Here is a 26,936-nt window from a genome sequence, read left to right on the forward strand (position 1 = left end):
AAATGTCATAGTAGCTTACAGGAAGTATAGACATGTCAAAAATGATAACATGTTGCTCTACCAACAGCTCCATTTAACTTGAATGAGTGAGTGTACAACCATTTGGTGACCACTTTGGTTGACAAGAATAAATGAAAATTCTAAATACAAAGTTCAGGATTGTATAATTCACATGTCCTTCTTCATGTCTTTGTGCAGTTAATAATTTTAAAATAGAGTACATGAAAAATAAGAAAGTCATTTGGCTGAACTTCATGTATAATTTTCTGAATTATACATGAGGAAATACTGTAATTGATCAGTTTGTCTAGGAAGTGTCAGATATTGAAATCTTAGATGGGTGACAGATTAATCACCAAATCACAAATTTATTCCAGCGTAGGGTGATGTAACTAGTAAAAGCAGCAAAATACTAACATATCTGAAGTTATGTTCTTGTGGGGGTACCAAAAAAGACTTGACCATAGAAATCAAAAAGAAAAAAAAATAATCTATATAAATCAGTAAAAACTGTAGGTTATCTGCCATTTCTAGTTCTGCTATTTCTAGCAGGAGGAGTATCACTGGGTGAAGAATCAAGTCTTTAAAAGCCTGCAGCCCATTCTTATTATTTCTGTTCTAAGGTTTTTTGTGTGTTGTTTTTACTGGTGGTTACAGGTAACATTTGTGAGTACCTTATTTCCCCTATCTTGGAACATGTTCCTGGACTGATACTCATCTCATTTCTCTTTTTCCAACTCGCCATTCTGGGGCTGCAGAATTATAATATGGGAAACGTGCCATTTGCTGCCTTTCCCTCTCTAGTTTCGCCAGCTACGTTCTTTTATACTATTTATTTGAATATACTTAAACAAAAGACATAAATGTCTTTTGCTGTGTAAATTTCAGATACAAATGAGTTTGTGAAATGCAGGTGTACAATATAGTTACTCTTAAAAGCTGTGCCAAATTAACAGAGTTCAACTTCATTATGCGGAATTTATTACAAATTATGCAAAAGTTCACAACTTGAACAAGTTTAATCAACCTGTGCATGCTATCATTTACTTGAATAGCTGATCTCAAAAAAACGAGCAGATAAATACATGTGAAGAGGTACTTAAGCGTGACCATTCTTTGAAAGTCATTTTAAAAGGCGTTTGCAATTATAAATAGAAACAAAATATTACATGGAGTTTTGTTGTGCGCATAATTCTCTGGGAAAATACAGTGACATCCGTAAGGAACTCTGCTTACCAATATATTTTTTTTTCCTTTTAAAGCTGCATCATTGGAACAAGAATCTTGCTTATTGACTGAGTTATTTGTGGTAGGCGTCTAGGATGATACGTATCTTAAATTCCTCAGAAGCAGTAGATAGTAGATACTCTACCTTTTTCATTGTGCTGATTTTTCTTGATGGTTAGCAGTTTCTGATCTGTAAATATGTTGCTAGCACCGCTGTAGTTTACTTAACATAAAAAACTGAGTTCAGTACAGTGAGTTAAAACAAATTTATATATGCAAATTCATTCAGAGAAAAGCAGGTGACTATAAAATCAAGTCTTACACTTTTCTGATTAATTTTCTGAGCTTAAAAGGTAAGTCAGCTACATTGCAATCAATGTAATAATGATGTGATCATGTATGATATTATAAACATTTTATATACATTTAAAGAGAGTGGCACTGCATATTTCCATGAAAATATAGTGGAGAAATTTTAATTAATAAGCAATTATTTGGCATATTCCGCGGAGCTGTGATCAAAACTTCCTTTTCCTGCTGCTCAGAATGGATTTGAATAATATGATGTTATTCATAACATCATTAGTATTTTGAATCAGAAAAACAACAATAGTTTTAGAATTGTTTTTAGAGAGCATATAAGGCAGCTAAGACCTATTACAGATTTTACCTTAGCTTTGTTTTAATGTGCATGAATTCAACCAACTGGTGTGCTTCTATTCCTTTTACTGGAGTTAAGCCAGTTAAAATTTCTGCCCAGAACAGATGGAGTGAGAATCAATCAGGATTTGTCAAGCTAGCAGTTGTGTATTTTTCCAAAGTACTTGAACCTGAAAGGAGAGGAGAAATTTATAGAGGCACCAATAAGGGTAGGCCAGTAAGCCTGACTGTGTGTTAAAAGTCCTATCTCAAATTTTCTTGTTCACCAATGTAAACCTCTCTAATGAGAGCAGAGACAGTATAGGGCAATTACGGTCCTTACAAATCGCATCATACGTATTAAAAAAATTGCATCCTTCCTAACTGGGTCCAAATGGAGAAAGGACTGTGCTTCCCGTGAATGTGAACACTCTTCTTTCTGTTATATTTTAGTTGCAATAGCTAGCTTTACAAAAAGACCAGTTTCACTTTGGCTAAAGTATTAGGAACATAAATATTTTCAGTCATTCTTGATAAGCGAATCTATCAGAAATTAAAATGAGCTGAAATCAATCATGAAAATAAATTATGAGGATAAAAGGAAATATATATCTTTTTGCTTGACTAGTTTCTTCTCCACTTCATTAGAGCTGTTTTCTAATTTATAAATAATGTCCCGAGTTCCACTGTGTTCTGTCATCGTTCCTACCTTATATTAAGAAACAGGATTGAGACAAGCTTTTGATGCTGTATTCCGTGGCTAAGTTCTCCCAGGGCTGGCCAAACTGGGTTTTTTTCCCCAAGTCCTAGCGTGGTGTTCAAATTGAACCAGATTCAGGTGCCTGGTTCTTTCCTTTCACCAAATTCTCTATACATTTGTAATTTTCTTCAGGATAAGGTCATAGCTTGGTTATTGCTAAGTTACTTTTTTTATAATTTATTTTTATTCATTACTTTGTATAATCAGTTAGGTTATTATCTGCTGCTGTACACAAAACTACATTATATTTAAAAATTCTGCAGCATTCTTGCCATGTATCCCATAACCCGGTCTTTGCTAACAAATTACTGTGGTGGCTTCTCAGAAAACAGATAAGCCATTTGTGTGCTTTTCTGCCTTTTATATATTATAATGACTTTGTAGGAATTTTCAGAGAGTACAGAGGGAAGAGGTAAGTAGGTTTTGCAGTGAGAATACCTACGTGGTTTTATCAGTGCTCTACAATGTGAATACAGTATTATTGGCTTGCTTTGTAGCAGGAAAGTACCTCTTCAGTCAGGCAAAATCTAGGCAAAGCATTCAGGTCAGTGCAGGTACTACTTGTCAGCCTCTCAGTTTGCATCCTGCAAAGTGCAATGAAAGAAAAATGGAGACTGAGCACAACCAAATAAGAAAGTTCAGACAGATTTGCCCCAGAAAGTAGGAAAGGCAAAAGCAGAAGGCGGCAGGCATTTACAAGTATGTTCTTTTAATATAAAGAGTATGGTTAGAAGGAGGAATAGCAAAGGAGACAAGGATGAAGACCCCCGGGAGGTTAAAATGTACTAAATGAAGAATTGAAAAAAGTGTTGTAAAAAAGAAATAGGCTTCCTAAAATTACAGCAAAAACAAATTGGCCTGTCCACTTTATAGTGGAAATAATAACTATTTTTTTAAATTACTGTTTTCATTTTTTTCCTCTTTTTTTTTTAATAAAATGATCTATGAAATGGAAAGCTTTCAAATTCTAAAAGAGAAGTAAGAACATGATCTCTAAAAGAGGGTAAGACTGAAAACACCACATACACAAGCAAAGCCATTAATCACATACATAGAAGTATTTTAATATAACATGAGCAAGAAGGTAAATTTAAAAAACCCAAGCAGTGTTACAATAACTTCTATATCTTTCCTGCTAATGCTGTTTACTGCTAACTAAAGCCTTATTTTTTATGTAAAATCCAGAGTGATATAAATGCTTTTAAAGGACGGAAAGTATACCTGTGTAAGATTCTCTGTATACTGAATCAAAATATTTCCAGGAGTTGCCTGGTTTTTAGTGTAAGATCCTATAAAGGATTTGATTGGCTCTGCGTTTTATTTACTTAAACTCATGAGTGTCAGGCAAGTCCTACATTTTCCATTTTAATTGGACTTTCTGGTATGTAGGTTTGCAGTTGTATGGCTTTGCAAGCTTTTGCACTCCCTTCCGGAACATAAAAGCAATCTTGTCAGATCTCTGATGATCAACTTTGTTACAAGATGATGGCACTAGTTGAGGCCATAAAGTGTTTCATGTTTTCTTCACTGTAGTTTTGATTACTTTTAATTTATTTTAATTTATTTTTTCCTTCCCCAAGAAGTAGTATGTATTAATGTTTACTCTTTGTATGCTTTGTACATTAATACACTGAAGTCACTTGCAGAAGTGACATTGTGTCATGAGAGTAGCACTTTCTCTCAGTGAAACATCTGACAAAAACATGTTCTGAAGCAGCAGCGAGTGAAGACCTCAAAGAGAGATGAAGGGTTAAAGCAGCTTCTGGATGGGCTGTCTACGGACATCTGTGTACTGATGAGATAATACAGGGTACATGTTTTGAAAAACTAGACTTTCTTGACAGGGTAATAATAGAGAGTGGGATTTTCCATAGGGTATAAATAACGGAAGAAAGATTTAAAGAAATGCAGTACTAAGTCTCCCAGCTTTTTTCAAATTCTTAGTCTTTATGAGATGCAAGGTATCATGAATTTCCACCTTAAAAATTATTTCCTCAGAGACCTACCTACAGTAATAACTTCTTTAAAATGTACTGCTTTTTGGTCATGATTTTAAATTGGTTTGTTTGTTTGCTTAGCAGTTTTACTGCAGCTGGTTTTGTACTTCCAACTCTGAAATACCAATTAGAAAAGAAGTGGATTTGGACTCCTCTATGTCATCATGGTGTCATTTAAAAAAAAAGAAAACCCAGACCTTAAATATCCGCATGTTCCTTTTTTTTTTTCTTTGTTTCAATTGTGCAAATGTAGATGGCTTAAATGATGTTTATGATACAACAATGAAAACAAAAATTATTTATTACAGCAGGGAAGCAAAGCATTAAAAAATGGGGAATCTCACAGTATGGGTTTTACAAATAATAGAAGTGACTTCTTTAAACATGTAATACAAGTGATACTTATATTACTAAATCATATATATACAATTTCTGCTTTGAGACTTTTCAATGAAAGCAACTTCTATGAAATGCATTTTTCTTTTAATTTTCTGAAGTGGTTTATTTTTCATTAAATTAATATAAAATACAAATGTAAAAGAGTTGCATTTATTTACCATTGTTAATCTTTCTCTTCTGTTTTGCAATTATTATAAAATGCAGTGTTAATAAGGAATTCTCTGACTACTATAAAATAGTTGTTTTTTTAAAAAAATGTCTCAGTGCTGGAGGAAAGAATCAGCTGTGTCTTTTCAACACCATAAGCAAGTATTTAGCTACAGAACTGCCATTTTAATGTCAGTAATAATTATATTACTGAAACCCCGTGTGCTTCCCTGAAAATTTAAACTGTATGGTTGGATTCTGTCAGTTTTCAATATTTCAGATTTTAGTTTTATTCAGTGCTCTATGCTGCTTTCTTGTATCATGTATCTAATCTTTCAGTTTTAGTTTGTTTATTTTTGTCTATTTTAAACATACTGTTCCTGAATTAATTTCTTCTAGAATATTATTTAAGGACAAAGACAGAAATTGGGAAGAAATTGAAAACAAGCTGCGAGCTGAAAGTGAAGTTCCTATTGTGAAAACATCAAGCATGGTATGAATAGTTATCTTTTCTGGGATTGAACGAGCCTCTTATCTAATTTCTAAATAATCATTAGAGGAATGTGTTATTTTCAATGAAATAAAGGCAAAAATCTTTAAAAGGTTTTATTTAGACACTCAGTATATTTCAAGAATAAACCTAATCTTCTTTAATAATTACTAAGACTTACTATCTCATAAAGAAACAGTCTTAAGTAACTGTTCAGGTAAAATTCTCAGATAAGAATGCAATAAAAGGCATTTAGACTATATATAGACCATCAGTAGTTTTGTTTAACAAAAGGTAGCAACCATTAGTTTGAATGTTGGTTTGCTTTTGAATGAACTTATTTTACAATCTAAAGACTACTTTACGTACTGATTATTAATACTTAATATATAATACTTAATACTATTAATACTGATAATTAATATTTTGAGAAATAGTTGTATCTTGCTATATGTGAATGAAAATAATCTGTAGACACATTGCAATAAAAGCATTCTCCAATGAAAAATAATCACGTTGATTTTGTGTGGAAGCGATAACGTAGGGTACCAACTACAACTCTAGTTGATTCATGTAGTCTTCTACCCCTGCCTAATTAGGGCCATTTCATGACCAGATTGTGTGACAATGTGAGGGAACAGAGCACACATGTTGTTTCCTAGTATGCTTCTCCTCTGCTTCTAAACAAAGAGCATAGTGTTTGAAAAACATCTCTGCATGTGAGAGCAGGCGGAGGGTCTAGCTACATTATCCTGTCTGGAGCATCGTGCTGTTAAGAATGTCAGCTTACAGAGGCAGTTTTCTTTTCTGAGGGAAATGTGGGAGTGGAAACTCCTTCTCACATACTTTGTACTGGACTGCTCAGAAGCAAACTGTGAAAACATTTCCTCTGGCATTGAACTGGCTAGCACTTCTCTGTTAGCTCATCATGAGTTATTAAACTCATCCAGATTGATTTTTCCTGGAAGTATTAAAAACTTGGCCCGTAAGTGCAGAGTGGTATATTTTTTAAGAGCAATCATTAGTAACTCAGTGTTATAATTTATTAGATACACTGACAGTTTGGGTTTTTTTTTTAAAGTTTAATTAAGGAAGTTACTCATGGAAGTTTCTGATTTTAGAAATATGATAATATAAGGAGTTTCTCTTATCCTATCCATTTCCAGAATAAGATCAGAGTTTAGTGTTTTCTATTCTAAATGCCATGAATATGGGGCTTTAAGGCCCATTAAAAAAGAAAAAGATTAGTTGTATATTTATTCCTAAATTCAGCATTTTACAAAATTTTTTTTTAATGCATTAGAGCATCTTGCATTGTTTGAAAGTATATGGGTTTTTTTTTGTCTATGCACTGATTTTCAAGTTTCTGCTCAGTTTTCAGAGCAATATATTGTTCAAATGCAGTGCTTATTTTTACCTCAGAATTAAAAGTTAACAGAGGACAATTGTAGCTGATGTTTGTTTTGTCCTTGGGACATTTATGTCCAGCTCAGATGTGGAATCTGCTTAAAGATAATGATTTTGTAAAATCCAACATAATCAATCTCTTTGTCACCCACAAAAATCACATTACTTAGTACAGAATGGGTTTCTGAAATGGGTTAAATGGGTTTCTGAAATCAGTGCCTTTGAAAATTATCAGCTTTTGAAGACCACTGATAGCTCTCGTCAGCAGTTGGATTAACAGTATTCTTCAGTGTAGGATCCTTCAATTGTAGGATTTACATATTTATAATTTAAGATGTGGTACATTTAATGATTGTTGTGTTTCTGAGTGTGTTGCTGTGGCTACGTCTGTGTTAGCAAGTAGTGCAGCACAGAGGAGAAAAATCTGTAAGGCAAACGAGTGCTGAGGACCCAACGTTGGTGTGCTGTACAGGGTCTCGTGGGCACAGGGCCCAACGGTTGCAGACAAAATCCTGATACAGTCATCTTACTATTCTGACTGACATCTGAACAAGGTTATAAATCACCCTATTCCATTAATACTGGGTTTATACTGTAACTTTTCTTTAAAGGTTTGCTGTCACTTTGCCCCATTTCTACAGAACCGTGGTGTCTATGAGTCTGTGCTTGAGAAGAAGTAGCGCAGGCAGATGGGCAAGGGACAGAGCAAGGTTTCGTTGACCCTAGCAATCAGCCAGTGCGGAGGAGCTCTTGATTTCTGAGTGGGCCACGCCTGTCTAGCCTCAAGCACTGCCACCCATGACCCATGGTGGATGTGGCTGGGCCAGCAAGGGTGTTCTTGATACCAGGAGGGACAACCCAAATAGCATATTGCAAAGATTGGGGAGGGGGATTGTTTACTACTGATAGGTAGTTTGAGTCTCTTTTTCCTTAATGAAATACGTTTGTTTCTTTCCTAGGAAATATCATCAATCTTACAGGAACTGAAACGAGTTGAGAAACAGCTGCAAGGTACAAATCTTTTTCACTTTTCTCTTTTGTTTTTGCTTGCTTTAAATTTTTTTGATATATACCTATATATGTATGTATATCATGAAACAAAGTTACCACATTTTATTAAATTATATTCACAGTATCAGTTACGTACATTAATATCATATAATTGCTGGCACATTTGGTAAAGAAACATCACTGAGTTGTTTTAAAACAGGAGAGTGATGATATCTTTTTATATAGGTGAGGAAAGCTCAACGAAAAATGAAATAGTCCAAAGAATCCCAAAGGAATTATTTGTGAAACATTCTTAATAGAAATATTTTAATGGGTAAACGTTGAAGCGTAGGTGATAGAGAATCCTGAGATTAGGCTTTATAAAGTACATTAATAATACCCTTTTTGCACATTAATAATACCCTCATGTGTAGCACAATTCAGTATAAGGAATGCACTGGGACCATAATTTATAGGAAATCTCAAAAAAAAACCTTTATCTGATACGATAAAATGAAAATTTAGGATTAGCTCTTGACATCTTCCCTTCACACTACTGAATCCCTTCACACTACTGAATCCACTCTCTGTAATTGTGGAGCCCACATACTACAAAATAGAAAAGTTACTTTGCTTTTCATGTGCAAAGACTTATCTATGTATAAAACCGAAAGTAGTATGTTGTGCTTACAAAGTCTGCTATTTAGACACATACCCATTTCTCAAAATCAACTTAAAAACTGAGTATATTTTTAAAAGAACTTGCCATCTTATTTGTGTGTTGTTTATACTTAGTTTATTGTTTAATTTGGAGTGGTCAAATGGATTAGTGGTCCATGCTTATATATAATCATTATTGTATTTGTTGTAAATTTCCTATATTTGTTATTTTTAGTATTCAGATTTACTCCTACAATAAAACATGTTTTAAAAAAGAATGTTTCAGGAGGAATCGTTAGCCACCTTTATAGACAAATTAGTATTTGTTTCATGCTCAGCTATAATTAAAAAATGTTATTTTATTACAAACTATATTGTGTTTAGAGAACATAACAAAGAAATAAAGCCAAATCATTTCCTTGTGTACGCAGTGGTGTTCGAATAGATGTTAGTACAGTTTTGGAAATAAAAAAGAGAGAGGTTCTGTTAAATGTGACAACGTGTTAATAGTACAGTAAAATGAAATTGTACTAGGTGCTTCAGTTTGCCCTCACTATGTGGAGGGAGAGGGACAGTAAGTCCATCATTATGCATTAAAAAGGATAAATGATTGCTCTTTTATATAAATTTCATTCAATCATGGAATTAACAGCTATGGATATTTGGGGGAGGGGGGTTGAATGAAGCGTAATAAAATGGTAGTGTTAGAGAAAAAGCCCCTTAAACATGACTAAAAATCCCATCTTTCAGTCCCTATAAGCCAATCATAGACAGTTTGTCATCTCTCTTTCCTGTCCACGCATCAGGCAGTGTTTAGTTTGTGCAGTTTCATTTCATCTAAATGCTTTTAGATGAATTCATGTAAATGCTTTTAAATATATGTATCAGCTACATATATGTTGGATACACCACTCCTTTGTAGTGGGCAACAGACATAAAAGCTCGTGTCTGTCATCATAAAAATAAAAAATGTTAGAACAGGATTTTCGTATTTTTTGTGGTAACAGAAAATCTTATATTTCATGGTTTCTTCCCTATCCCTTTCATCTTTTCTTGATTGCTTAGCAATTAATGCTATGATCGACCCTGATGGTACCCTGGATGCTCTGAGCAACTTGGGATTTGCCAGCCCCATCTTACCAGCTCAGCCGAAGCCGAAGTCCAGTCCCGTTTCCCAAAGTACCCGCCCTCAAGTGCAGCCAAACTGCCAGCCCGAAGCTCGGGCTCTTCGACCCGCCGCCGTCCCTGTTGCAGCTGAATTTGAGAATGCTGAATCCGAGTCAGATTTCAGCATACATTTCAATAGGTTTAACCCAGATGGGGAAGAAGAAGATGCCACCCTGCGTGAGTGACATCTCAGTGTGGATACAAAAACTTTTCATGTGGAATGTTTAGGAATAAAGGAAAAATTACAATATTGGTTTTATAATTTAAAAAAAAAAAGGCTTGGTTGAACAGCAGTTGTTTTATTAAACCAGTTTTCTTTAACTGTGATGCTTTGATTGTCACACAAATTCTTTTCAAATCATAAAGATACGCATAGATACCAGTGTAGGAAAGCAGATTGTGGCAGGTTTGCCCTTTGTGGTTGTGTGCTTTGCAAAAGAATTATTATATCAGCGGTTTTCCCTTAATAGATTTATTTCTTTTTAAAAGCCATGCAAGCAGTCTAACATTTAATGTTACTGAAACCCCAGATCTCTTTGCCAAGCTGCTCTTAATGAATGGACTTCCTCCACTAAAGTTTGTACAGAACTGTTGAACAGTTACATTTGATTCTGAATTAGATGATTTATATAGGAAACATTATCTTTGACTACAATGACACATTACTGCAAAAGGTAAGACAGATTTCAGAAAGCATTCATTCTTGTGTACTGAAAATCTCACAGTTCTGTGATTTATATAACCTTGTTGCTGCGTAAATTGTCTTGGGGTTTACAAAGTTCACATATTATGTTTGCACTAAGATTTGCTGGGAGTGATGGGTGAACATATCGGTATCATTAAACAGCAAGCAGTGTTTTGGTGTACATAGAAAACTGATAATACTGTACTTGTATTATCATTGCAGTGTTTTAATCCACTTTCTGAAAGGACTATTTGGCACTTTTTGATCTTCTTCAAATGTCTTTTTAATGTTAATGAAAGTAGAAGTATTTCATATCTCATTTCTGTCCAAATGTTTGTTAAAACTAGGAAACAAATTTAAACATACAGCAATGTGGGACATTTTAAAGCATATTGAGGCAAATGGGCTCTCACCAATTAAAATGCAACAGAAGCTTACAGAAAAAATTACTGTTCCTTGGAATGATCATGAGATGTAAAATTTTCTTTAGGGGACTTGGAAATAGAGTTGTCATAATTTGCTTGATCGATAGATGCACTCCCAAGCAAATGATTTTATTTGCTTCTGTATATTTTCCTGTAGTCTTGCTAGTAAAGCTGTCTCTGTCTCACATATTTAAAAGGATTCTGGAAGACGACTGCTAACATAGACATTTTGCTTCTACCATGGAAAAGCAAGTCTATTTAAAGTTTCCTATATAAGCCTGTTTTCCTTATAAGTTGTCCCAGTAACTTAACATTTGGAAATAATAATAAAAATAAAAGTAAATTACTTTGCATTTCCAGAACACTGTAATTTGGAGGAATGTTATTTCTGTTAAATGTAACTAATAGACTGGAATTTTCCTATGTTTGCATCAGTCTCTATATATTAAGGTTAAAGATACAGTTTTGCAGCTTTTATGAAATGGTCTTTAATATTTCAGCAATAAACCTATATGACATTTGTTTAAAAAAAACTACTTTCTGTACACTTTTAAATTGTACAGGCTTTCAGAAGTCAGTTAAAGTTGGACCAGTTAATAAAAATGCAAAAACTTTTTTTGTAGAGATGTAAAAACAAAACCACTAATCTGTTGTATAATGGATTTCATATTTTCTTTAAAAAAATTAAAAGCAAACAGCCTTCATGTATGACTCAATATGCTCTACTCCAGCTAACTGTGGAAGCCTGAACTACACTAGTTTACAGAGGCTACAAGAAAAGTTTTAGAAGGTGCAGAAGGGCAAAAATAAATCAAAACTAGAGCTAGGTTTGAAAACCGAGTGTACCAGACCATCACCATAATTCCTTCTTTTGTTTAATGCTTGGGAACATAATTTTTCCGCAGTCTCGAGTGGAAAGTAGGAAATGGCTAGGAAGGATTAAAGGTGCAGGCTCTTCATGCGAGATTCTGTTTGTGTTCTTTCAGGCCTTTATACCTTTACGTTCTGTAATACGCATTTTGCATTACTATGTTCTTATTTTGTATGAACACGTTCTCCTTATTTATTTTTGTTACATTTATTATGTATGTTATTTTGTTATATGCATTTACAACTCCATTTTTAAATAAAGTGTTTCTGGAACTTTATAAATGTGTGAATATGTGATTGAGAGCTGGGAAGTTCACACAGTCTTCCTGTCTAACTTACCTCTACTGAAATAGGAAATGACATTTTTTCATAAATGTCTTTTCTCTGGAAAAAGTTATATTATTGCCACTGCTGCATCATTTATTCTGTGCTGACAGTATTGGCTCACTTGCCCGTACTCAGGTTCATTTCCACACCTGAATTGATTTTTCTGTGCAGAGCTAGAGGCAAAAATAATCCAGTATGCCAGTCACCAAATAGTGACTGTGTTTCCCTTTGTAGAATGAAAGTAAATGAGGTTTAATGCACCTGCCAGGTGCAACGGTAGGTGCTTTTCAGACTGCTTTCCTTCTGCTTCTTATACTGGAAAACTTTATCGAACATTCTGATTTGGCTCCAGACTGGTGCCTTTTTTTGTTCTGTCCCAGCTTCGACTCCATACATACTTTCCTGCAAGACACTAAATTTCCTTTTCAGTAGCTGGCTTCGTGCAAGAACAGCACTGTGAGTTTAGTATAAAGCTGCAAGAATTCTCTACCCAGCTTGCACATTTCAGTGTTGCCGAGCTTTCCTGTGACTGGGCAGCAGCCAGCTCTGATCTTGCTTCTGTGCAGCTGTTTTTCCTTGGTATCCCCAGTCTGTTGCATTAAGACTGCACTAGTGGCACACAGTAACACTCAATAGCACTCAGCTCTAAAGGGCAGGAGATTTTCACTGATGTTCAGAGATGCCAGCTTGATAGATGCATAGTGAAAGACATGAAGAAGTTAGAAGGGCTTTCCAGGTGCTCAGGACCTTTTCATATTCCCCAACTTCATTGGCTGCTATTGTTTCCTCACCTGCTGCCAGTACCCCTCTATCTTTGCAGAAGTAAGGGGATTGCACTTCCAGGTTAATATTCTCATGCACAGAGACCCGTTTATGTAAGTGATAGGGTAGCATTTTGTTATTTCTTCCCACATAATGTTTTCATCTGTCCACTATACTTTGAGCCAAGGTTATGCAGAGGTGTTTTTCAGAAGTACTCGGGAAATCCAGCCAGATTGCATCAGTCCCCTGCTTCCTTTTGACATCAGCAAGTGGGGCTGACGTGCAGTGCCACAGAGAAAGTGGAGTTCAAGCCTTTTCTGATCAGCACTGTTGGTTCCTCTATTAGCTACGTGCACTGTTCTAATTGTACACCCAAGAAATACTTCTAATGACACATCTAGTTGTAGCACACAGAAGTAAAGCTAAGAGTATAATTTGCCTGACCTGATAACAGCAAGATGGTGTTTCGCTACAGCATGTACATTATACCAAAAGCAACTGGTACTTCAGTCTCAGAAGAGAATGCTGCTTCATACCAAAAACTGAATTTCAGTCAATGCCTGTTGGAAGGCCTGTGTAATTTTAACTGGAAAAATTTCAAGCATAGAAAAGATCTACAATTACTGCTTTCACACGCAGCCATGAAAAGAAAGGGTATGCAGGAAGTACAGTAAAAGGAGGCCACTCGCTACGTGCCAAGATTTTATACCACTGAGTCTTTTGTAGCTGAAGAGAATTACAAGGAAGAAACTTAGCTGCTCACTGTACAAGTTGTTCAGCTTCATCTTGATGAATAATCAGATTTTTCAAAGCCCAAGAATGTCATCTTTGACTTCAAGTAGAGCAGATCTGTAAATGCTGCCAGGGTGGGTTACAGTCCTGGCAGTTCAGCCATGCTTGCCGGATACTAAGTACATCCGACAATATCGGTCTTGGCAATATTGCCCAAGGACAGTTGCCTAAATCTAGAGAACAGCATTTCCAGATGCATGGGATCAGTAATCTTATAAAAACAATTTTTGGTTTCAACTTGCTAAGCCTTACCCAGTGCTGTTCCTGCAAGTGACAGCCCACAGAGAAGTGGTTGGGGAGCAAGGCATTTCTGTTTCAGATTCTTTTCTCACTATTCCTACATTTCTGGATGAAAAGGTGTAGTTAGTAAACAAGTGGGATTATGCAGCCCTGGAAATACTTTAAAGCAGGATAAGCTAAGTGGAAGCCTGCTGTCAAAGATCTTGATCTTTACCTGTTCCACCAAGGCCAGAGTTAACAGTGAAAAAATAAACCCAGTGCTCACTTTGTCTCGCCAACAAGTTCACGGGCGGTTACTGTTTTGTAAGATGTTGACATTCTTACCTCACATCAGAGAGCTCTTAAAATGACAGGGTATTACAAAATGCCCTCTTTGGGGAGGCTGTATTAAAATAGGAGTTTGTAGTTATTGAGTACCCTCATGGGAACGCAGGGCAACATTTTCAAAAGTTATACTTGCAAAAATTATTCAGGCAGTAGGGCCTTAGGGGTGGAGTGAGGGGATAGAGATTTGTTCATTTCAGGGATAAACCCTACATTTGCCAACTAATGTGTATCCTTGCTAAGTTCTGCTGCTCTAGTCCATCAATTCCTTAGGGCTAGCATTTTTAGTCCTGTTTTAAAAATTAATACACGTTTATAAGGCTTTCTGCTCCTATGGAGTAGCTAAAAGCACTATCGGGACTCTAGAGGTCTTTATATTATATTAAAAAATAACAGTTTAGCAGCAGCATGACTTATCTTCCAAGCAAACTGTGGTCTTTCTTAACAGAAAAAGCTGAATTAATAATAAGGATTTTAAAAAAATGTGCAACATGAGGTTTCTAAGTTCTGTATGTCTATTCATGCACACATGGACCTGTATGAAGCTGGGCACAAAGAACAAGGATTCTATATAAACTTCTAAAAAGTTGATGGGTGACTTTGCATTTCATTTACAGCATCACCTCTGAGGTAATGTTATTTATAAGTAAAGAAAAATTCATTGAGGCAGTAATACAGACGTGGATGTGAGTTGTGGTTCAGGTTATCAGTGACTGATTTTGTTGAGAGATGAGAGAGATGACTGCAGGTAATTCAGAAGATTTTAAAAGTATTAAGAAATGAAATGCCTTAATAAAGTTATTGGAGAGAATTACGTAAATGGTATTTCCCAGTATGACAACTGATTAATAAAAGAGCAGGCAAAATACCATGTTCTCAACAGACACTATTGGATTAGGAGACTCAATAAAGTGCAAAAGGCTAAGCAAACTTTTGTAAAAACTCTAGAAAGAAATCAAATGACAGAAGAACAGAAGTCAATGGGGGTGGGGAGGGAATACCGAGACCCAGGCCAGGGTAGTTCGTGTCACTGTGCGCTGCCGTTAATTCGAGGCAACTTAAGCGCAAAGGAGAGCTGGGAGATGCAGATGGCACATAAGAATTTGGCCACAAGAATGGTGCTTTCAGAGCTGGTCGGAAGCTGTACAGGGACACACACTTTCTGGTCCAAGATGTGCCTCAGGTGCAAGAGAGACTGCCGCCTCCCTGCTCCTTGGCAGGAAATACTTAGGAGTTATTATGTGTGTTAGTAATCACATCATTTTTCTCCCTGCAGAACAGCTGGGGTTTCTCAGATAAACAGACTGAAACAGTAGAAAGCTCTTTCCATACAGAGGAGCAAAAACCCCCCAAAAAATTTATATCCTCCCGTGCAGTTTATTTTATGCTGTTTTCCTAAAATCATTTTTGCACCTCACAGATGAAATTTATTTAACTGACTAAAGATGGAGGTGTATAATATTGTGATCTTATTACCTGCACACTTGGGAACTCAAGTGCTATCAAAAGTTTGCCGCACAATCCTGTTCATTCTTCCTTTGTTTCCAAACATGCAAGGATGTATGCAAACCAAGCTCCTCACGTCATTGCTGCTGTCAGTACGATGGACGGCTGATAAAATGGTCATTTACAAAAATCAACTTTTTTAATGCAACTTATGCAATGTTCTTAACACCTTACAAGTTGCTTTCTTCCCATTGCAAGTCTGAGGTAAAAACGGTGCTTTAGTGATTTTTTGAGTTGATTTTGTAAATGTACAACCTCCTCAAAGAGAGCTCCTCTCCAACACCTTTGCACGTTTAAAAATGCTTTTTTAAGCCTTTAAGCATTAAATGGTTTTCATTGACAATCACATCTGTGGCTTCACTGAAGTTATTATTCCGAGGGCAGCAGAAGTTCAAATACAAATTTGAAAACACAGCTTAGTGGTTTATCTCAGCACTGACATTAGCACCAGGCATACTGAACTTAGGAGAGGTGCTATGTTTCAATCTACACGAGCAGGGTTTGCTCTTTGGTGTAAGCAGCATTTGCCGCTTGGGGTTTTTGAGCATGTGTTTTTAGGCTTCCATGCTGTTTGAGTATCTAAATTTCTAGCTTTGGCCAATTTATTTTTCAAAGTTCAAAGCAGCATTAACATAGAAAGCCAACATTTCCTTTTTAATGATGAAGTGATTTTATTTGGAAAATATGTGGATTTTATGCCACTGGGAGAAAAGTGTTCAATAAAATCTTGCGTTTGTCCCCTAATGCTCCAGCACTCTATTACAAGTCAAGCAGAGCTGGTCTCCCTGAAGTCAATGGAAAGGTCCATGTAACTGAAGCTACATACTTGCTTAACTGAGTGCAAAACCAGATCACTACGTTTTGGTTTTGGCTTATATGCAGTTTTGTAAAATTCAGAAAAGCTGCCCCCACCTCGACATAGGCATTTTTTCAAGCATTTTTAAATGAGTTGATTATAAGCTTTAACCTGACATTGCAAAAGCAACAATTTTAAAAATTAGTAGGAAGAAATTCATCCTGGCTGACCTCAGTGGTTTCTTTTAATTGATATTTAAATTCCTCCCGATGAGGAAACACGCTGGAACTTGTCTTACTGCTTAAAACGCAGTGAGCCAAAAGATGGAAAGCATAGGATAGTAGGAAAAAATCTATAGAATCATAGAATCATCTAGGTTGGAAAAGACCATTAAGATCATTGAGTCCAACCTTTAACCTAGCACTGCCAAGTCCACCGCTAAACCATGTCCCTAAGCACCACATCTACACGTCTGTTAAATACTTCCACGGCTGGTGACTCCACCACTTCGGTATGATTAAAAAGCATAGCTGAAGGAAATTTCTAATTAAGGATTTTCTCCAGGGAGACACAGTGAAAAGCTTGAAGCTAAATGAGCTTTGGAGAATCCCTGCAGATTAATGAATCGGTCTTGCCACTTTCTGGAGCCTCCCAGACAGCAGCACTGAGGGCTGGCTCAGATAATTTTACAAACATCAATATCGCGTGTAGGCTTGCACTGCAGTACTGAAGCCAAAGAAACAGAAGATTTTACCCTCCAGTGGTGCTTTCCTTCTGAAATCTTTCAAGCACTTCACAAACATTTATTCTGTTAAGAAGTTTCTGTGAGGAAATAACTTCATCCTGGTCTTACAGATGGGAAAACAGACTAAGAAAAATCTTATTGTATCTGCTGCCTAGAAAGTGCTGAGGCAAGGCTTTGCCACGAGTGAAATCCCAGTAATTGACAACGTACGGCCTGATGGTGGTAATAATGCACCATTTGATCTGACAGTGCCCATTTTTTAATGTCAAAGTTATTCCTGACTCCCGAGTGGATGTGACAGAGCCCATGACCTGTGTCTTTCCAGCCAGATCAATTCTGCTTGCTTCTCCCTCTCTTTCCCCTGTCTGGGTTTCTAACGGTGCTCCTTGCTGGCATATTTGGAGCTGCTGAGATGGAGGTATCTCTCCCAGCGAGCCGCGTTAGCTAGCTGGTCTTGGCAGCCTCCCCAGTGGTCGGTTGGAACAGGAGGCTAACTTGGCGTTTTGGGATAGTTTCTTCTGTCTGTTAAACATGGAGTTCTCACAGCGTAATCCTCAGTGCTGTGCATGTCTCAAAATTTTCACAGGTCTCTTGAAAATTTATTTTTCAGGTTTATCCCTATTTCTGCCCATTAGACAACACTGAAAGCAGTGACGTGTATCAGTTTTATTTGAATTAATATGGTCTGCCTCTGCTTGAAGTGCTCTAATTCTCCATGCAAATTATCTTGATTTATGTGCATATATTTAAAAGTGTCCAATTTTTTTTATCTGAAGATTTAATGGACTAACAGAGATCATATCAATAGAAGTTTTCAGCCATCGATACTCGGGGCTTTAGATTTGCTGCCAGCAAAATACTACTGACTAGTTTTGCAGCACTGCAGAAGGACTGATGTAGCCATTTATTTTAGTTTTCTAATGTAAGGATCCCACTTCTAAATGTATGCAGAAGCCCAGAGTGAAAGGCAACTGGATTTTGTTCAATTGTCCAAAAATTATCAGCAACATATGAAAGATGATATTTTGTACCCCCACAAAGTTAGTCACAAAGCAGTTTCCCTGTAGGACCGTACGCAGCTGTAGACCCCAGGTGTTTCTGGAGGGTGCTGTAGAAACCCTCTGGTCTAGAGCCTCAGTTACTGATTGCGTGTGTATTGTTCATGTATGTTAAATGTCCACAGGATCATGATACCAAAAAAATAGTATTGGTATTTAGAGTATATAGAGTTCAGAAAAGACCCAAAGCCATTCACCTGCCTGCCAACTTTTCAGGAAAAAAGAAAAATACGGTGATGTACCTTGTTGAGCACATGATTACATCTGGAAGAAAAAAAAAATCTGAAGCTTCTAAAATTTTCTAGTTAAGCTGCCATTTTACCAAGCATTCAAGTGTTGAAGTTGTTATCTTGAGAAAGGCCACATGGCTCATTAAATCTGCCTTCCTTTGAGAAATGATCAAGTTTCCTAATTTCTTTGTCATGGCTATCACTGAATTACACAAATTAATGACAAACCAGAAAGGCTTGCAGATCAAGCTTTCATTTTACTCAGGGGTCCGGAAGGACAGAGCTAAGTGGATAATCCCATGTTCTGTAGGAGTTTTTTTGGCATCGCTATCGAAGGAGAAACCAGGGGCAGGAGAGACAGTGATCATTTTAAGAGAGTCAAGTTCTCCCTGGCCTCTCCTGGCTCTGACTGTGCCTGCACTCTGGCTCTCCTGTAAGGCAATTTCACCAAGGAATATACTAGATTTGTCTCACTGATTTTCTCTCTGATAGAAACCAGTGCGCTGAAGTCCAAGGAGTGGATAATAAGGACAAAGCAGTGCTGCTATTCGTAGCAGTGGAGCTTCTAAGGAAAGAAATTGTGACCTGGCACTCCAAAACGAAATAATGTATGGTCTCATGGGAATCAAAGGTTTTCAAAGCACATTACCATCAGGACTAGAAATTCCTCAAGCAAATAAAATGAGATACAAAAAAAGAAACTTCCCAGAAAACATTTTTTAAAAGGATTAAAGTTTCCCACATAGAACTGAGGAAAACAAATCTTTGATTGGACCAACCTCTATCAAATTTTCAGGTAAACCTGCAAAACCAGCTACAACTTTCCCAGTCTGGATTTCGATAACTAATAGGTCACACTGCAAAGAAATTCCAAGTGTTGGAGATTTGTGTGGAAGTTAATTGCCTGGGTGGAAAATCAGGCTATCAGGCAGAGGCTCTCTCCTCACCCAAGAGGACTCGGGTAAGAGGGCGCGCTGCGCTTTTCTAACTCATTAATTTTCTAACTCAGGAACCGCAAGGACTGCAGGAGCTAGCGGTTGGCAGAGCAATTTCTGCAGTTCAGCAGACCTTGGTCATGGGGGCGGCGGAGGCAGCCCGAGCAGCTGTGGGCTGTGTGGCTCGTGGGACAGGGACAACCCTTCCAGCCCTTCCAGCAGACACAGAAGAAGAGGGAAATGCCAGGAAGGGCTCTGGAAAGCGAGACTTCCTCTGTGTCTAATTTACAGGGTAAAAAGTGGTCACTGATCTTGTTCATTACATTTTGAACACTTTTGAAAGCTTGAGTAAATGCTTACATCTGTTTCCTAGAATGAGTGAAACTTTTGGTAATGCAAAAACGAGGGCAGATGTTCAGTTAAACAATAGGTCTGTGAAACTGTGGTTCTTACACGGGGTTGCTTGCAGCAACTAAAGAAAACTCCTCAGGGGCTTTATGACACCCATTGAACTGGTTCAAAAAACATGAAAGCGGGGAGGAAAGGGCCATTGCTACACTGAGATCCCAGGACCAGTCAGGTGTTGTTGCTAAATCTGGAGTGTTAAAAAATAAAAGACATTTGACAAGTGAATAGGATCCACAGAATCAAGAAAAGCAGGGAACTGGCACAAACACGGGAGTTTTTTGCCCGGATGTACAAATAATGCTGAGAAGTGGAGAAGCCAAGATGCTATTGCTTGGGGTCAAACAGGGAAAATGGCTGGGAAGTGAGGATATTAAAAATCAGAGAGCTGGACCCTGAACTTTGGGTAAGAAGTCTTATTAACTGAGCTGGTAGAGTGCTAACAAGAAGTCAGGATTTAATTATGGGAAGTAATTGGAGAAAAATTAATGGAAAGGTATCTTGAGTATTGCCGGCATGGAAATTCCCCTTTATATGTGGTACAGGCAAAAATAATTTTATTCCCCAAATTTAAAATCCTTCTGCATTTCAAAGTTTCTCAAATGTTTTTTTTTAAAAATGAAGTTCTCATGCCAGAGGTATAATCTGAATCATTGTGGCTAAACTTGCACATTTACTAGCTTATCATTTCTATGTTTATTTTTGACTTACTGGGAACTGGAAAAACTAGAATATTTTTATCCCCTCCATGTCAGCCCATGACCTACACATGCGTAATGAAGAGAATAACTTTGGCCATTACTTACTTCTTTGTAAGTACTTTTTATTTGCCCGCTGACAGATATTCAGAAGAAAAATTAGTCATGTATGAATGAGCAGTTTTCAACTTTTATCACGCAGAAAGACGCATGTACAAGTTGTTACAAACGCAGGTCAGAGATTGCCTGATCAATTGGTGCCTTTACATACATGCCCCAGCACCCTGAGGGATTAAAGCTCCCATTGTAGCTCTATGGAGTATCCCCCTCATTCTCCAGCTGAGTTTACGAAGATAAACATCATCATACAGGAAGAGTTTTGAAGAGCCACCGCCACTGAAGCAGCGCAGTGAGAGGCAATGGGACCACCTCAACAGCGATGTGTTTCCAGAAGTGCTTGCATGATTGATGGTTGCTCGTCACCTCCTCACGTGTTTGGCTGCCCTTAGCCTAGCCGGCAAGATTGAACACAGCGGAAATAAGCAGCCTCTTTTTTTCACCAGAAAATTGGATTATAGGGATTTATTACTGTTAAGTCCTGGTGAGCAAGAGAGAAAGAAGGATTTTTTATTTTACGGTTTCTCTTCCCTTCCTCTCTGGGCTGATTTTTTTCCCTATTTTTAACTAAGGAAGTTCTGCTTGGTGAAAAAAATATCCTAATGTGCTTTGCAGATAATTCAAGTCAAAAGAAAGCTGATAATCTGGCTATCAAATCCCTAGTATTAACATTATAATTGAGCAAATAAAAAAGTTTTCCATGGCCTACACAATTCTGGATTAGACTGATTCCTCTGGTCCTTATCCATCGTAGCATTATTCAAAAAATAACTGCTCATGCCCAGTTAACCATGACATTCCAGCCCTGAATATCCCTGCATTCAAAGGAATGTCACCATCTCAAGAGCTGTTTGAAGACCACTTTATGGGCCTTTCAGTACCCTCACAAACATCCCATGCTCTGCACTCTTTTTGTCAAAACACTCCAACAATTTTGGATGACCTTGTTGCAAAGAAGTGAGCACACACTGACTGTACAACGCTACACATAAAGGCAGTAAAGAAGGACAGCCATGTGCTTGGTGGGTGGAGTGGAGCACCACGAGCTATTTAAGATGTGGACACAAACAGTTTCTCTGTGGAGGAGATACTTTAAAGAGGCAGATGTCCGGTAGGAAGGAGTGTCAAGCAGCTGCTCTCCAGCGGTGAAGCACAGTAAGCGGGCGGGTGAATGCGCAGTAAGGCGCCGCATTGCACGGCCCGTCAGCAAAACTTCCTCTCTCTGTTACATTGAAGTTAAAGGAGTTTGACCAGATTTTTACTGGCAGCTGTACCTGTATCTTAACATATTATATTTTAATCTAGGTCTACAATAATTAAAAATTCTTGTATTTTGTAATGGGAGGAGCTTAGACTGAAAGCAAAACCTGTCTTAAAATACTCATGAGAACTTTCCTTGGCTGATTTTCTTTGTGTTGTTTTAAACCGTAGCTTAGCATAACACAGATTAGTCGTTTATTTTCCCTTTATTATCAAGCAGCTTTCTGAAGAGCAAAACAGGATCACATATTTCCATTTTTTAAAGGGTTTTTAAAGAGCTCTTTTTAAAAGTAGAATCCAAGATAAATCAATTCTTATCCACAGGATAGAGATGGATGTAACTTAATTCTGCAGTCCTCAAATTCTGGATGTGTCTGCCAACTGCATGGTGGTCCCTGAAGCCTTTCTGTGGAGTCAGAAAAGTGGCCCCTCTTGTCAAGAATATTTAACATTTTCTGATTGTTTAACAAGCCAAGAATTCCTGTATCCTGTACAATGAATCCTGTAAGTTCACTGCATCTCAAATCTGAGTCAAATATTGACAGCTGAGAGTGCGTTTGCCAGTCTGGCCTCTACACTTATAAATGAAATTGAAGGAATTCATTATTTTTTTGCTCCTTGACTAAATATACAAGATGACAGTGGCTTCTCAAGAAGCTGAACAACCCACTGGTTTTGATTTCATTCATATAGAAACAGAACCGAAGCTGTGAAGGAGTCTGTCCTAGCGAGGCAGGCAGTCTCTGGGACACGCCACCTTCTCCTGAATTTTCACGGTTTTGTTATGAGTCTGAGATCAATCGTGAGCATTCAGGGCTTTCCTGACTTTGTCATCTGGTCTGTAGAAGCAGATCTTCATATGTGGTTGGCGGCAACAGTGATGGAAATGGGATGTTGGGACAGGAAAAAACCATAGGCAAACTAGGAGCCTCTCTTAATTGACACATTTCACCTGTTTGCAGGTTGTTTCTCTATCTGACATGTTTGCCAGCAGCTCAGGCTCTGTGTTTTCTTGCGATTTACCATCCTTATTTCTAGCTACCTCTCTGGTTGTTGGCAGGTCCTTTAGGCAGTCACTTCTAAGAAAGCCCACATTGGAGCTCGTCAGGATAACTGCTTCTCCCACAAGTTCAAACCATTTCCTCTGTCGCTGCATCCATTACGCAGGTACAGTCACAGAGACTCCATCGCGTTGACCCCACACAAGAAGAAAAAACAATATTTCAGCTTGATATTTTTGTGCTTGTACTTATTTCCTAATTCTCTATAATGTTTTCCAGGGAAACAACAAAAAGAATACATCAGCTGTGCTCAGCAATGTAATTAAATGCTCATGTTGACAAGCTAACCCTTTGCTGCAAAATGCCATTTGGTACTTATCTTGGTTTCCAGATTTGTCACGCTCTCAGCAACACGTATTATTATTTACATCAAAAGGTGTATCACAGAATCATAGAATAGTTTGGGTTGGAAGGGACCTTTAAAGGTCATCTAGTCCAACCCCCCTGCCATGGGCAGGGACATCTTCAACTAGAGAGGTTGCTCAGCCCCGTCCAACCTGACATCCAATGTTACCAGGGATGGGGCATCTACCATCTCTCTGGGCAACCCGTTCTAGTGTTTCACCACCCCCATTGCAAAAGTTTCTTCCTTATACCTAGTCTAAATCTATCCTCTTTTAGTTTAAAACCATTCCCGCTTGTCCTGTCGGAAGAGGCCCTGCTAACATGTTTGTCCCCATCTTTCTTATAAGCCCCCTTCGGGTACTGAAAGGCTGCAATAAGGTCTCCCCGGGACCTTTCTCTCCTCCAGGCTGAACAACCCCAACTCAGCCTTTCTTCGTAGGAGAGGCGTTCCATCCCCCTGATCATTTTTGTGGCCCTCCTCTGGACGTGCTCCAACAGATCCATGTCTTTCCTGTGCTGAGGACTCCAGAGCTGGACGCAGTAATCAGTGACCTATAACTGAGCTTTCAAAAATTATGTAAATGACAAGGGTAGGCTACCATATTTGACTATTTCCAGGAGTGTGAGTTACCTGAGCAGTGATGAACAATAGCTATTAGATGAGAAATGACCAAATAGAATTAATTTAAATTAGCTTGAGATAGCTTTAATAAACTGCTATAAATAAGCAATTTGTGCTATGTCATCTCAGCAGTGGAACGCATGAAGAGCTTGTGCATTAAGCACTTAAATAGTGACATTATTATTGCTATGGGCAGATGCTTACGGGGGCTGAACAACAACTCTTCTTGATTTCAGTGCAGCTGTGGAGAGCCAGCTCCTGTAAACAACCTGCTAGTAAGGACTAAAACAAGCCTGGCTCACTCAGGGGAGAATAGCTGTCGCAAAGGCCAGGCTTTGCCTTGGCCAGGAGGAAAGCTGGCCATCACCAGTCAGGTCACATAACAAAACTCCTGGCGCTACAGGTTGCCCTGCTTTTGGGCACTTTGGAGAGGTGGAGGAGGGAGGAATTTGAATTTGAAGGTCTTGAAAGAAGTCTGCTGCAGACAGGCAGGGTACTTACTGTCCATAAAATGAAAAGGTGAAAAATGTAAAATAAACAATGTCTCCAGCCTTGAGACTGAAAGAACCATCAGCTTTTACTGCTGTCTTTCTTGCTCTGCCTCCACCATTTTCTTTTTAGACCCAATTGAACCTTAAGCCCTGGTAATTCTTTCACGTTTCAACACACCTAGAATGGTCCTAGATATGTTGTGGCTTGTCCAGCTGGACTGCCCAGTCCTGATGGTCTGAGAATAGGGGATGTCATTTTATATGAGAAGATGAGGGTACTGGGTCAGTCTCCTAGTCTGGCTTTCCTTCACCTAGAAGGGGCTCCTTTGCTGTCAGAGAAGTGGAACCAAGACAGTTACATCTATCATCTCCTATTTGATACTAAACATTATAATCTTGATATCAGTGGCCTTTAATTCCTGCTATTCACACTTACACTTCAGAACAACGTGACACAGGTAAGTTCACTATCTAATTTTGGGGGTGGTGCTCTCATTACCTACAGGGTACTTTATTCTTTGTCTCATCTATCTCATGACGCTTTACTGAGCTGAGAGAAAAGTATCTGACAAAGTGGTTTGTAAAAAAGCTACAGGGTTTTTTTTGGTTATCACTCCTTCGACATTTTCCATCATACAACAGAAGGATTAAATCTGCCTTTGTAACTTCTACATTTCCCATGCACATTTGAGAAACTGCAGACAGAGAGGCTAACATGATAGTTGATCATTAAGGAATTAAGCTTGAGGCCATGAGAAACAGCCCTTAGGATTTCAGCATTAGTCATGGAGTACAGTTAATGATACCAAATTAAAGTTCAAACTACAACATGGCTTTTCTCAAATGACATTAAAACCACCTCCTGACTCACAGTGCAATATGCAATAGCTCCTGCTAGATTTCAACTCTCCTGTCTCAGCTGCACAACCAAATATAGCAATTCAGACAAAGTTAATTAATGGTGAGGCTGTGTAAATGGCTGACATAAAAAATAACTGGTGTCTGTGGCTGCAAACTTTGGCTGTGGTGTTCCTTTGGACATGCGAAGTAAACTGATAAAAACATAAGCTTACTTTGCTTTGTATTCAGTCCTGCTTCCCATATACACTGTGAATTTCTGCCAGTTTCTTCAGATTTGTGCAAATAAGAACCAATCTCTTGAGGAATGGGGAACTTCTTTCATCTTTCATCCTGTTTCTTTTTTATGTTATGTATAGCTGTTTGCCTTAGTTTTATGATTTTTTTTCATTAGTAGGAGGAATTTGTAGTGAAACACTTCAAACAACTAGATAACATTTTGCAAGCAACTTCTTGCAAGCAACTCCCTGCAGCTTTGCCAATGAACTTTGATGATAATTTGTAATGTGAGCTAGGATTGCAAACCATATATACACATATATTTCTGGTGCTAAGGAAGGAACCAAGACTTCTGCTAGCTGTGAAAAGACATTGAACATATCAAACTCATTTCACATGTGACTGGCATCTGGAGATGAAATGCTTTCACCACACTTCTGAGTTAGTGATTTAAAGCTTTAGATTTTTATTCTACAGACATTTGGAATATGGCGTATGTGGTTAAGAGAAAACATGTGAAATCCTGTCTAAAATAATGATTTCAGATATGATATGAAATCATCATTTTAGATTTTTCAGATCCAAAGAACGTGCAATTTTTCAGCTTCCTTTCTTCATTTTTTGTTTCCCTTTAGCTCCTGCTCATCTCTGGAGAATATGCTGAAACACAAAGCTGAAGTACAAAGAGATTAGAAAGATTTGTATTACATTGATTTACCTTCTAGTACTTAAACCAAGGGTTCACACTACCCCGTTTCAGCTGTTTACCCTTCACTGACACTCACTCCATTACAAGGAATATGGGTAATTAGAACTGCTGAAAATCAGGTCGATTACTCTAGACTGAGTGCCTGCACTACACTCTATCAACTCAAAATGTTATCCATCTCAGCCCACATTCATTCTGAGCTTTTTCTAAACATTTGTAAGGTTATCCTGGCTATTTACCACGTACGGACCTTGAGACAGCTGCCGTTGTGATTCCTGGCACAGATACTTGGCTGTCCCTTGCTTCTCGATCATTCCCAGCCCGGCAAGAGGGGAAGCCTTAGAAAAGAAGAGCAGATGCTCAGGTTTTCTGTTCTCTATGCCATCTACTACTGCTGTTCAGCAGCAGTTTCTTCTAGAAACTTTTCTGTCTCAACTCCACACAAGTAACTCTTCTGCTCACCTTCTACACATCACCAGATGGCAAACTAAGGTGCTATTGTGTTGGGAAAGAATAAACAGATCAGGCCAGATTCTTTAATACATGGAATTAATGATGGAAGTGTTTCTACGC

At 37.8% G+C, this 26,936-nt stretch overlaps 1 protein-coding gene across 3 annotated transcripts in view; it reads left to right on the forward strand.

The window, feature by feature from the left end:
• Positions 1–10,147, forward strand: part of CEP170 (centrosomal protein 170kDa) — a 78,778-nt gene extending 68,631 nt beyond the window's left edge. For all 3 annotated transcript variants that reach the window (XM_009585803.1, XM_009585804.1, XM_009585805.1), the window contains 3 exons: positions 5,569–5,662; positions 8,026–8,077; positions 9,782–10,147. In XM_009585803.1, the coding sequence (XP_009584098.1) occupies positions 5,569–5,662; positions 8,026–8,077; positions 9,782–10,068 (433 nt within the window). In that variant the 3' untranslated portion in view covers positions 10,069–10,147. The remainder of the gene's footprint in view (positions 1–5,568; positions 5,663–8,025; positions 8,078–9,781) is intronic.
• The last annotated feature ends 16,789 nt before the right edge of the window (positions 10,148–26,936 follow it).

This window comes from Fulmarus glacialis, unplaced genomic scaffold (genome assembly GCF_000690835.1).
Source record: "Fulmarus glacialis isolate BGI_N327 unplaced genomic scaffold, ASM69083v1 scaffold1189, whole genome shotgun sequence".
NCBI classification, from domain to species: Eukaryota; Metazoa; Chordata; class Aves; order Procellariiformes; family Procellariidae; genus Fulmarus; species Fulmarus glacialis.